Raw genomic sequence first — 13,246 nt, 5'->3', positions numbered from 1 at the left:
TTATAAAATGGTGAGTATTGGGGTCTAGAATCTGTGACTAGAATCTGACTCTAGAGCCACACCTGCTCTAGAGCACTTTGACTTTGTGGTTTTCATCCACTTCCTTGAACTGACTGCTCTGGTTCAATTCCTTCCACCTAGAACCTTGCTCTGCCACCCAGAATTCCATTTAATTCCATAAATGTTTACTGAAGACTTAACTCTGTTCCCAACTGCATGGTTGGAAGGATGAATGAGACTAGTTTCCCACTTTGGGGAATTCACAGTGAGATAGTGAGGTCAAGACTTGCCAGAACGGGGTACCTGGGTGGCTCAGTGGGTTAAAGCCTCGGCCTTCGGCTTGGGTCATGATCCCAGGGTCCTGGGATGGAGCCCCACATCGGGCTCTCTGCTCACCAGGGAGCCTGCTTCCTCCTCTCTCTCTGCCTGCCTCTCTGCCTACTTGTGATCTCTATCTGTCAAATAAATAAATAAAATCTTTAAAAAAAAAAAAAAAACTTGCCAGAAAGTCTTTCCTCCAGCGATCTCTCTAGTACCTAAAACTAATGGTTCTCAAAGTGTGCTTTCTGAACCAGCGGCATCAACTTCACCTGGGAACTTGCTAGAAATGCAGATTTTTCTGGTGCCACCCTAGATCTACAAGGTCAGAAACTCAGGAAGTGTGGCCCACGATCTCAGTTTTTAATGCTTCTCCGGGGGCTTGGGAGGCACCTGCAGTTTGAGAACCACTGAACTGGTCCTCTCAGGGACAAGCTGCAAGACTGTGGTTCTGAGCCCTTAAGGGACCTGAGAAATTGTCTTGAAGAAAACTCACTCACTTGGGCTGCCAAGACTCACTTTCCACTCACAGTCACGGCTCCTGTGGAACTCCAACACCATTTCGAACCTTTGTGGTTTTCTGTCAATGCCCAGGCGTTGTGAAAATGATACACTTGTTTTGACGGAAACTAACCCAGTTTAGCACACCATTCCCCGTGGAACCTCCAGGCTTCCCTTTAAATCGACTGTGATGTTTGATGGGATGTTGATACAGTGACTAAGACCCGCAGCAAGAATCCCAACCCCAGACGACCTCCTGCTTCCAAATTTCTCCAGAGGAAGCGTTCTTAGGGGGCCAGTCGGCTGTCTCCTCTCCTCCTTCCAAGCAGCCTTTCCTTCCTATCTCCCACCATGGCAGGGTCTGAGCCTGGATTCCGTTCTCCTCCACAGGCAGAGAACACTGGGCCACATTCTTCTTGCAGTAAGTTCACACAGCAATGGTGGAGTGCCCGTGGCTCCTGGACAGGGGCCAGCCTGGCTCCTGAGACCTGCGGGTCTGTCCTCCATGGCTCCGACCGAGGGCTATATGCTAAACCATAGGCACTTTTGTGAAAATAAAAAGAGGCGCCCCTTCTAGGTACTTCTCAGGATGTATGCAGCCCTGGGGGCTCAGGGCTGGGCTGGATTTCAGCCATTTGCCTCATAAGGCAGGTGTCTATGGGCAACACGGACTACGCGGCCAGGAGTAGCAGCCTTCTCCCCTGGAGAGAAGTGGGGGGCAGTGTGGGCAGACAAGAGGGTTCCCACACGTGGGGCCCAAGACCACCCTCTTCCCCTTGAATTCTCACTACCCCCTAATGTGGTAGGTGTTGGTGTGTCTCCATATAGGCTTTTTTCTACATTAGAAGAGATTTTCCAATTCTTGGTACCTCTATATATCCAATGGGTATGACACTGTACTTTCCTCTTAAGAGCTTATTCTGAAACTCAGATGAGACCATAGTGATGAATGCGCTCTGGAGAAAGGATTTTGAAAACATCACACAAATGGCAGGTTTTATATTGATCTTTCTCCCAGAGTCCTCAAAGGCGGCGTCTGGGGCCTCTGGTTTGAGAAACTCACTTTGAATTCACATAGCCCCAGTATTAGACGTGGGTGCAGCACAAGCTTGGTCTCCTTACCAGGATGCTGCTGTTCAGGGGTGCTTCCTCATCCCCAAATCGGAAGACGTATGAGGCCATAAGTGGATGAGGTGTGTGACTCGCTCAGGGCGAGTCACAGCCTGGCAAGCCGGGCTGGACAGGATGACTTCATGGCGTTTCCCACTTTTCATTTTGATGACTGGGCTCACTGTTTCATATTTGGCTTTCTCTCTCTTTCTCGCAGCTGTGGTGACTGGGATTTAGGACAAGCATTTGGGATCCCTTCTCTAATCCCTGTCAAATCTGGATTTAGCTACAGAGTCTGGGAAGGGGAGGAAGGACTCCCTGCTGGCTGGAGGCAGTAGCTCAGAACATCTGAGAAATTCCAGCAAGGAGACCCAGCCCCCACCCTCTGAGGCAGGACGCCTCTCATCTCATCCCATATCAGCCTCTTCCCAGAATGTGATGAGTTTTAGCCACAGACTCAAACCTCTTCTAGCCTTCTTGCTTGGGGGCTGAAGGAATAAGTATGGCGGGGGTGGGGGAGAGACTTGACATTGACCTTTTTCCCATTTAATGGTGTCTTTGGTTGAAATGTTTCTTGGTCCCTTTTCTAGTTCCACTATGCTCTCCCCACCCCCCAAGTTGGGGTTGAGTCCCCCTCTCAGCAATTTGGGGCAGCAATTGTCTGTAACACCTTCAATTGACTTATTATTATGTGAGTTCCCTACAGGTCAGCTCAGTGACATAATGTGACACTAACATATTCTCCGGCCCTTCATGGCTGGCTTTAGGTTACCCTCCAGCTCCATTCCTCTCTGCACCTCCTAGCAGTTTCTTCGTGGCCCATTCCATTTCCACCATATTCCTGCCATCTTGGGCTTCTGTCCATGTGCCTCTCTCCATGTGTTCCTTCTCTCGATCCAAACACTCCATAAACCTAGTTCATGTCCTATCCCCTTGATCCCAGCCCACTAACATCCCTGTTCCCAGAACATCTAGTGTAAGCACCACACTGTTTCACATAATTATTTGTTTCTTTCTTTCTTTCATTTGTTCCATTAGTTAAGTTCCCAAGATGGATTGTAAGCTCCTTGACATTGGCCATTGGCTTGTGGTGTATTCCCTGCAGTATCCAGCCAAGCTTATGGGGCATGTAGTTAATAATCAAATCATCTTGACCCCGATCAAGTATTTGTCCTACCTAAAAACTGTATGGATGACTTTCTAGGAACTGAAGTGTTTGTTTATACTGCAAAAATAAATAGTTTCTCCTTGTAGCCAATACTCATGATCACCCAGTCATGCATATTATACCTTTCCAGCTTTCCCAAGGGGGCAAGAAAAACCAAGGAAAATCAGAGTTCTGTAAGGTGTTCCGGATTCCAGGGCTTTCAAGTAACAGCCAGCCTTCACTGGCCCTCAGTGCTTCTCTAATGAGTTTGACCTCTCCTCTTTACCCAGAGAGCTCCTGTGAGAATAAGCGGGCAGACCTGGTCTTCATCATTGACAGCTCCCGCAGCGTCAACACCCATGACTATGCCAAGGTCAAGGAGTTCATTGTGGACATCTTGCAGTTCTTGGACATTGGCCCTGATGTCACCCGGGTGGGCCTCCTGCAGTATGGCAGCACCGTCAAGAACGAGTTCTCCCTCAAGACCTTCAAGAGGAAGTCCGAAGTGGAGCGTGCCGTCAAGAGGATGAGGCACCTGTCCACCGGCACCATGACAGGGCTGGCCATCCAGTACGCCCTGAACATCGCGTTCTCGGAAGCAGAGGGGGCCCGGCCCCTGAGGGAGAATGTGCTGCGGGTCATAATGATCGTGACCGATGGGAGGCCACAGGACTCCGTGGCCGAGGTGGCTGCAAAGGCACGGGACACCGGCATCCTGATCTTTGCCATCGGTGTGGGCCAGGTGGACCTCAATACACTGAAGGCCATCGGGAGTGAGCCCCATGAGGACCACGTCTTTCTGGTGGCCAACTTCAGCCAGATTGAGTCACTGACCTCCGTGTTCCAGAATAAGCTGTGCAGTAAGTCCTGCTCCTCTGGGGCTCTTTCAGGGGAATCATTAGGATTTCTTCTTTCATCTTCTAGCATAGAGTGGGCTAACCTCCTCCCAGGTACTGTGCTGGCAAGGGTGTTGGGTAAAGGCCAGGATAGACACAGCGTGTCTTGGGGTTGCATGCTGGCTGAGGAGTCAGAGAGTAAGGCTATGATGACACAGGGAAGTACCCACAGCTGTGACAGAGGCATGGAGGAAGAATTCAGGCCAGGACCTCACCCAGGCCAGGGTGCTCAGGGAAAAGTTGCCGGGGAAGGGATGTTCAAACCCAAACTGCTGAGTGAAGAGAAGCAGATAGGCAAAGTTTTTCTCCAGCACATTGAACTGCTCCGGCATTCCCTAAGTTAAACTTCATGAGTTGGAGTAGAAATGGGATCAGGAGGGCAACAACAACAACAACAAAAACCCATAACATCTCCTTGGATGGGGTCGAATACCAAGCAGTGTTGGCCCACGGCGATGCCAAGTGGTGGAGGTTTTCTCCTCGGAGAGGCTCGGTGCACGGGGAGGACGGAGCCAAGGTCCCCTCTTCCTGCAAGGGGGATGCCTCCCCATGTCCTCGAGCTGCTTCTGCTGCAAGGCTTTTCCACTCTCTCTTGCTTTCTGACCATAGTCTCCACAAGGCTTTGCTCTCCCTTCCTTGCCGGATGGCTCTCAGGGACCCTCACCTGGAGCTTCTGCCTCAGTGTTTCCCTGTGGGCCAACTTGCCCTCCTCCTAGTTTCCTCCTTCTTCCCCTGGCTTCCTGTCCTCTCCTCCGTCAAGTGGGGGTGCCCAGGGGCCCCCACCCAGTCTCCTCGATAGTCCCGGGAAACCGGGAACGTGCCTCCTGGCCTGGTAAACGGTGTCCAGTCCTGCCTTGCCCACCTCCACTTGTCCCTGTCCCCTCCAGCTGCCATGCTTCCTGGATGGGCAAGCAAAAGGAAATGTCTATTTTGAGATGACTTTGTTCCCCAGGGGTGGCTGTGGAGAATGAGTTTAAGGACTAGACTCATCTCTAGCTCCCCGGGAACAGGACACTGACACTCTGGGGGCTCTGAGGACTCTTACCCTGTTCTCAGACTCTGACAGAGCCTAGGAATCCCCACTCCCCCCACTGAAGTCTTAGGGGGCAAAAACTGTGTTTCATTGCATCTTAAAAAAAAAAAAAAAAAAAAAAAATCCCTGGCTGAGAACTAACCTCAAAAAGCAGAGACTCCATTGTGTCTTGATGCCCAAATCAAAAGATTTACTTAAAAAAAAAAAAAAAATCAATGCCCTGCAGGCAAAAGAACTTTTTTCTCTGCAGTGTCACTTGGAGAATTTTCAAGAGTGCCATTTGGCGGGGCACCACTGAAGGGCCGGGCTGAGGCGAGCCTTGGCCGTCGGTCACCTGGTCAACTTTAGCCAGTAGAACGCGCTGCAAACATGTTAAGGTTTATGACTTTAAATGACTTCTGCAGAATTTATGTTCCCCTTTTCCTGGAAATATTAAAATAGAAATTGGTTCCGTAACTGTTCTGATGGGTTTATTCATTTGTCTTGGAAAATGTCAATGGAGGCATTCTTCTAGAAGCATTCTGGGTTGATCAGCAAATGGAAAGGCGGGCTGAGGCGGAGGCTGTTGACTTGTCTGAAGGAGGAGCTTCTCTGTCAGCAAAATTAAAAGGCAGTTTGGACCCTCCACCCTGGACTTTGTTGTCATCTGGAAGCTCGAAGAAAATATCGGTATTCTGCCATTTGTTGGTTTGTGCGGCCTGAGAGCCGAGTCCCCCTCACGGCCGCCCACAGGAGACCAGCTCTGCTCCCACAGCATCCCCGGTTCTGCAGAGCCACTCACCAGCGGTCTTCAAAGGTCGAGGAGGCCCCGAGGCCTTGTCATCCACCGAGCAGTTAAGATGGCAATAACCGACATTTGTAAAGCACTTTCCCTTCTGTTCTTGTATTTGATCCTCCCGAAACTCTCGGGGGGAGGCAACACAATAGGATCCCTCCCTCTTTGCACCCTAGTAAACTGCTCGAGTGAATTCCCCGAGAACTGCCAGGCGAAGGTGGGTGCTGCTTCCAAAGTTCTGGCTCATTTCACTCCTCCGCACCTCGGGTTGTAAATTTCTCTTTTAAGGTAAGCCATTGCCTTGGGCGCCGGGGTGGCTCAGTGGGTTAAGCCTCTGCCTTCTGCTCAGGTCATGATCTCAAGCTCTTGGGATCGAGCCCCGCCTCAGGATCCCAACTACGCGGGGGTCTGCTTCCCCCGCCCCCCCCCCCGCCCGCCTCCTCTCTGCCTACTTGTGACCTCTCTTTCTGTCAAAATAATAATAATAATAATAATAAAATAAAAATAAAGGTAAGCCATTTTCTCCCCCCACCCCAAGTCCAAGTCCAAGCCACACTAGGTAAACCAGCTTTGAGGTTGGCATTCACCTCAGAATTTGACCAGGAGCCTTTGTGGGATGGGAGGCAGAGGAGCAGATTCGAATCTCAGCATCGCCCCCTGCCGGCCGTAGGGTACTTTGCAAATCTGTAAAATGGGGATTTTACCTCCACACTAGATGTGTGAATGTGGGTTATCAACTGTAGAGCCCCATTCAGTGTGCACCGTGTTGTGTGTGATTGCAGTCAGATACTCGGAGGACCAGCAGGCTAGGCAGATGGCCTCGGTTTTGATCTGCACTCCGATTATCAGACAGGACAGCAGGAATGAACGTCTTCCAAGTTTCAGGGCTCTGTGAGGGTTTGGAAGTCTCATTTGTTCCTTAAACATTTGTTGAGCTACACTCTGAGAATAACAGCTAATTTTGTCCTGGGCTAGGTACTTTCCACTTGTCCTTTCATTTAATGCTTATAACAGGCTTATGGGGCAGGTGCTGTTATTACTCCCATTTTACAGAAGCAGAAGCTGAGGCTTAGGAAAGATAAGCAACTTCAAAGAGCAGGGTTGGAGATTCAGGTTGCATGCTCTCTGGCCCAAGCTCTTACCCTCTACATGCCAGGCCCGAGGGTTCCAGGCTGGTGCGAAGATGCTCTCTCTCACCACGGAGAAACGGGATGTCAGCTCTCCAAAATGCGCTCTTCGGAAAGTCACCTGGCATTGAGGGACCTCTGATCAGAGAACACCTGGGTCTCTCTAGGGGCTCCAGGAGAACTGTAGAAAGGAGATGATAATAATAATCATTACCATTTGTTGATATTAATATCATAATATTAATGCACTGGTTTGAGCTATTAGCATACGTTAACTTATTTTATTCACACAACAAATCTGTGAAATAAGTGCTCTTGTAACTCTCATTTTACAGAAGAGAAAATTGAGACCCAGAGAGGTTCAATGACTTATCCAGGGTCACACAGCACTGTGGTAGAGTGGAGGTGTAAGCCCAGGCATTCTGGTTAAGAGCCTACCTCTTGCCCACTGTGTGCTACCCACACTCGACAGATGAGTAGGAGTTTCTTGGCCACTTGGGGAGGTGGGGTTGTGCCATGGCAAGAAGCCAGGAAAGGAATGATATTTCTGATGGATTTTCTGTGTCATTAAAACAATAACAACAGCAGCAAAGAACCAGTCCAGATTCTCTCTTAATGTTATATAGCCTGCTAAGGAGGTGTGACCCACAGTGTGAAAAAGGCGGACGAAGGGGTAGGCAGGGCAGTGGAGGCCATGGTGCAGATAGGGAGAGGATTTCGGAAGGAAGAAGGGCTGGGGCTCTGTCCTTCCAGCAGAGCTGAAAAGCTGGTGGATCTGTGGGTCGGAGGAGATGGGCAGTCTTCCTGTGTGATGGAAGCAGGAAACTGTATTGTAAAACTAGGAAGAGTTCAGGCTTTGGAGCCAGACTGCCCTTGATTGGGAGACCTGGTTCTGGCTCTCACTGGCTGTGTGGACATGAACTTGGGCACAGCGGTGGCTTTATATCCCTGGGCAGTAAATTCCTACACCAGCCACAGCAAGGGGGAGAATGCTGAGGTTGCATTCCCAGGCCACCCCTGAGAGCCACCAGAGAGACTTGGAAACGAGGCATCCTGTGAATTGAGGCCCTGTCTACAAGATGACCAAAACCTACACATCCCGGGGCCTGCCATTTTTGCCACCCAGTGAGAGGGGGCACTGAATCTGGGGACTGAAAAACACAGGTCTATCTTGAGCTTCCTGGTGACTCACTGTAACCCGGGTAGGGCTGATTTTAATTAACCTCTTGCTCCCTCCTCTATCAGTCCCTGCTCTATCAGCAGGCCTTTCCTCCCCTAATAGCTCCACCCCACCCAGGTCAGGCACAGATTAAGGCTCCAGCAGTGCTCCTAAGACACACCTTTCATGAACCAGCCTGGGAAAAGTCTACGCTTAGTACAGCCCTTTGGCGCTCTGGTGTTAGGTGGGAGATAAGATTGACTTCCACAAAAGTTGACTGACTCTACATACCCAGTAAGTGTTCTTTTCTAGACCCCTAGTCAGCCCTAGCACGCCTTTGGTCATTTATGCATTTGTTAAAAAGATTCCTATTTCCTAGTGTAAAAAAATCCAATCCTGCCAATGACCCAGTCTGCTGATTAGTGATTCCTTCCCCAGAACACAGTGCCTTGACCCAGTTGCAACCCATTAGACCTCCGGGAGGCCAGTGGAGGAGGCAAGATGATCGCCTCCCCTGCAGTCCCACCCCAGAGGCCAGTCCCATGGGACAGCTGATGTTCTTTGGAAACACCAATCACTCATCCATAAAATTTTACAGATGGAAATTTTTTATTTTATCTTAGTAAAAATGGTTGGGATTCTTTTGCTTGAAAGGAGCAGAAATTCAATTTGAACCAGCTTTGGGGGTGGGGGAGATTATATTCTACTACCTCATGGAAATCAGGAGAAGAGTAATGAATGACGGCACCACTTTCTCTCCATCTTCTCCCTCTGCCTCCCCTTCCTCTCTGTTCTGTCGAACCCTGTGCAGTATAAGGCAGCCCCCTCCTGGATGCCCTCCCTCCTCACCTCAAATGCATGGGGACAGCTTCAACAGTCCCCATGCATTTGAGGTGAGAAGGGAGGGCAGCTTCTAGAAAAAGTGGGGGGGGGGATTGCTACACAGACAAGAAACTAAATGTCTGTACTGAGGGTCCCTAGACACCATTCATGCCTTTATTTCACAGGGTAAGAAACAGGTCTAAAGAGCTACCCAACCTACCTGAACTCCCCTCCCTCATTCAGGCAGAGGGGAACCAGGGCGCAAATATGGCTTTTCATCCTGTGCCCTTTCCATTATACCAAGTTCCAGTCTCCTGCTTCCCATTCTTTCATGGCACACGGCCAACACAAGCCTTGGGAACAAGCTGTCACTCCCAAACCCTCTGCAGTTGTTCTTGTAATTTCCCCATTTGACAGGTGAAGAAAGTGGAGTTTAGGGAAATTAAGTAATTCATACAAAGTCATAGTAAGTGGTGAGGCGGAGCATTCAGGCCATCTGCTTCTGGGGCCCTCCCTCTTCACCCCTGTGCTGCCTGCTGCCAACGGATGTTTGCTCTTCGTCACATCTTTTGTCCCCTTACTTCATCTGCCAGGGTCCTGGTGAGAAGATAGGCACCAGGCTCGTCACCGGGGCTTCAACTGGTGGATAACTGCTACGTGGCTGTTTGCCCGGACTTGAAACTGCCTTCACTACAGAGGAGAGGGACACACTGAGCATTCCTCCGGAAAGCCTCCAGGCCTGTGGGTACCTGGGCTCCAGCAGTCCATGGTAGGAAGAGAGCCTTCCGGGGTGCAGAGCAAGTGCCGATTAAAAACAGAATGATGATTTTCCACTTGTAGGACTGTCAGAAACTGAACATCTTGATAATTCCGAGAGCTGAAGTTTTGGGGGGTGTGGGCATCGTTACCCTCATGCACAGCTGGCATGGGCCACCTTGCAAGGCGAGTAGGCCACATCTATCCAAACGGGGACCCGGTCCCAGTGAAACAGCTGCACCTGGGCTCAAGGAGTTACGTTTGAGAACGTTCGTCACAGCATCGGGAGTGTGAAAATTTGGGCTCTGTTCAAATGATGGCTGATGGGGAGATGGTGAAATACGACGAGGAAGAATCAGTCATAGGACCGATAGGTCAAGTGATGGAAGGGAATAAGCTAGATCTCACGTATCTGATCAAATCTGAGATACACAGTCAATTCCATTATTCTCAGAATCATGTTCTCTAAAGTCATGGTGACACTGCATTTGCAAGTTCACAGCCATCATCCTAAATGGTATTGTTAAGAATTTGAAGTTTTACTCCCTTTATTTATTTCCTACCTACTGGTAACGAGACATCTATGTAACATACACCATCAATTTCATCAGTAGCTTGGTTTTCCTAAGCACTGGATTAGTGGGATTGTTCTTAGCTTTTGAAAGCCTCTTTTATTTCAGCTTCATAAAAATATACTTCTACATGCGGGCATCTTTTTTGTTTATGAGAACACTTGCGTAACTTGTACCCTGTCAATAATGATGCTTGTTAATTTTAAATATGTTCATGTTGAATTATATTGAATAAATAAACTACGATGTAAAAAACAGTGAACATTTTTATGAGCTCCCAGTAGACTTATGCAAGTATCGATGTATCTGAAAGCCAAAGGACTTCAGAAACTAAATGCAGATATTTTTAAATTAAGATCAAATTAAAAGATTATGGAAACATGGAACTTAAGAATGCATTCTTTACTCCACAATATTCTGTATGACACTTCGGCATATTAAGAGATTTCTCTTGGGATTTATGGTCCTGAAAAACTGTTGACTCTTTGCCATGTCCTCATTTAACTAATAGCTTCTCCTTCAACCCTACTGCTGCTACTGAAAATGTACGCATTAGCCAAAGCCCCCTCCGGTATCAGTAAACTTTCTGATTCCCCAGTTAAGCATTATTCATTGAACCATGAAATGTCTGTTCTTTTGTTGATCATTTTTGACCTGTTTTTATCAGCAGTTTCATATGTCAACCTGGCATCATTTCCCTTGAACCCTCTGTGGGCCTTTATCTGTGTACTGCTAATGGCAATTATCTAAGACTGTCTTGTCCAGCCAGAGGCTGTACATCCCCTTGAGGGTAGGGACAGCACTTTGCTTTCCTTTGGGTCCTGCTTTCTCCTTCACAGCAGGCTCTGGATACACGTGGGTGGGTGAAGGCAGAGAAGGCGTCATCATCACCTTAACTCGCTGTGTCTTCCTTTTCAGCGGTCCACATGTGCAGCATCCTGGAGCATCGCTGTGCCCACTTCTGCATCAATACCCCCGGCTCGTACGTCTGCAGGTGCAAACAAGGGTACATCCTCAACTCGGATCAGAAGACTTGCAGAAGTAAGATTGCTTTGCTAATGTTATTGTACTGTCCTCCCCCACTCTCTCGAGGGCCTCTTGAGTTCATCTGTGGCTCCTCACCCAACCAAGTCATCATCTCCCTAAGGAAAGAAAAGAGGCTTTATAACTCGTGTATTTTAGGTTGACCTCCCCCCTCCCCACCGCCCCCCACCATCACAGTGCCAGGACCAGAGCCTGGCACATAGTAGGCAAGCAGAGAGAGTTTAGAAAATCGTTGAAGGCACCTTCTTAGAAATAACCTTTTTGAATTCATGAACTGGTCTCTTTTACTTCCAAGCTGTTCTTTAAGGGGACCCACGGGGAGACTTTTTATCCACTGTCTCTATTAACTGTACCTCGAGGAATTGTTTCTCTATTTTATTCTCTTCTCTGAAGCATTGACTCTGGATGAGTTATTAACATTGGCTGGGAATGATGATTCAAGTTCTGTTTTAGAGGTGTGCAGGGATCTAGTAGCTTTGGTGAAGGACACTTTATAGGTCTTTTAAATAAAAAAAGGTCAAATAGATAAGATGCAAATAGAACTCACATTCTCTTTTTTTGGCCAAAAACGGACTGACATTGGAGCCAGCAAGTGGCAGCAAGTGGCAATCCGCCTCTTAGAGAGAATTACTTAGATGCTAAGTGTGGGCTTATGTCTATATATTTTTAAGTTGTAAGTAAAGCCACGCGTGGTTGCCCATAGACAACCGGGCCACCAAACCAGGCTTCCTCAGGATTCAAGATTCAAGACTTGAGAGGAAGACCGGCCCCTACAGAGGAAATAAAACTCAAGCTAATCCGACACACAGTTCATGCAATGCATAATTATTACACCACATGGTAAGCAATTAAGCATTAATGGGAAGCATTTGCACAAATGGCTGTAATTAGTATCACATTTATAGAGCCAAACCACATTTTCCTGTTTTCTCCTCACTTCATTTTCGGGGTTGAGAGTAGTTGGATAGGGGCCTTCCTGTTCCCCAAGATGAGGTAACATCTGCTCGACTCCTCCAGTTCTGTGGCCCGTGGAAGCATCGAGACCTCGGACTCCGAATCTCAGGCGCTCTGTGTTCTTTGGCTCCTGTCCGACCGCAAAATCCCAGATTTTTTGAGTGCAGCCTGAATCATTCCGATCTTCTGCTTGAACCTCTGACCCTTCTTCAGTTTCCACAACAAAAATCACCCACACCAAATACTCATGGGCTTAATAGAATTCTCTGGAGAGCTGGGGCAGCTCTGGCAAGGTCATCTCACCCACTGCTCGGCAAACAACCTAAACGTCTCTTGGACGTCCTTGTACCTTCTTTGCGCGGTCTGCCTGTCCCCTCTCCCAGCCTCTTCAGGAGCTCCTCCGCCCCCAAGGGGTTTCTCTGACGAATGCTCAGACTTTAGGCCCCCTGCTAACTCCCTTCTTGCCCTTCCCTTCTTAGCAGCACAAGAAATTCCTCCGCTTGTCTTCTGCCCCAGTCGCCTGCTGAGGTCGGGGCATCTGCTGATGGCCACTTTCCAGGGGCTGGCTTGGTCCAGTCAGAGGAATTTTGAGACTAGCAAATAAAAAAGAAAATGTTCTTCCCTCAGTGTCATGAGCAAAACCTCCCCCGCGCCAGGTTCTGTCAGGCCCTGCCTGGTCCCACCTCAAGCCCTCAGGCCCCCCCGGGCCCTCCCCGGTGTCGGTCTGGCCTGGGCTCCCTCCCGTTCAGGGCTGCGGGTGCAGAAACTGCCCAGGGCTTCAGACAGACTGACCAGATGGAAGGGCAAGGTGCTCCAGGGCAGAGGGGCTCCAGCTCCAATAACTAAGAATCACTCACTAAGAATCACCGACCCCCGGGGTGTCACCCCCAGAGAAGCAGAATCAGTGGGTCTGAGGCGGGTGTGGGCCAGGAGTCTGCATTTCCCGTGAACTTCTGACATGATTGGCTGCCACACTCAGATTCACTGGCGTCAGGCAACAAGGGAGCCAGAGGGAAGGGCTTCGAGGTAGGG

The 13,246-nt window shown here is 49.1% G+C and overlaps 1 protein-coding gene across 4 annotated transcripts in view; it reads left to right on the top strand.

Annotated features, from left to right (window-relative positions):
* The window catches only part of MATN2 (matrilin 2), a gene marked incomplete at both ends in the record, with an annotated part of 124,687 nt that overhangs the window by 28,569 nt on the left and 82,872 nt on the right, over positions 1–13,246 (top strand). For all 4 annotated transcript variants that reach the window (XM_080802715.1, XM_080802714.1, XM_080802712.1 and 1 more), the window contains 2 exons: positions 3,367–3,936; positions 11,135–11,257. In XM_080802715.1, the coding sequence (XP_080658841.1) occupies positions 3,367–3,936; positions 11,135–11,257 (693 nt within the window). The remainder of the gene's footprint in view (positions 1–3,366; positions 3,937–11,134; positions 11,258–13,246) is intronic.

Source organism: Martes martes (assembly GCF_963455335.1).
Source record: "Martes martes genome assembly, chromosome: 4".
Lineage (NCBI taxonomy): Eukaryota > Metazoa > Chordata > Mammalia > Carnivora > Mustelidae > Martes > Martes martes.
Note: the sequence above shows the minus strand (reverse complement) of the source record. Positions and strands in the feature narration are given on the sequence as shown.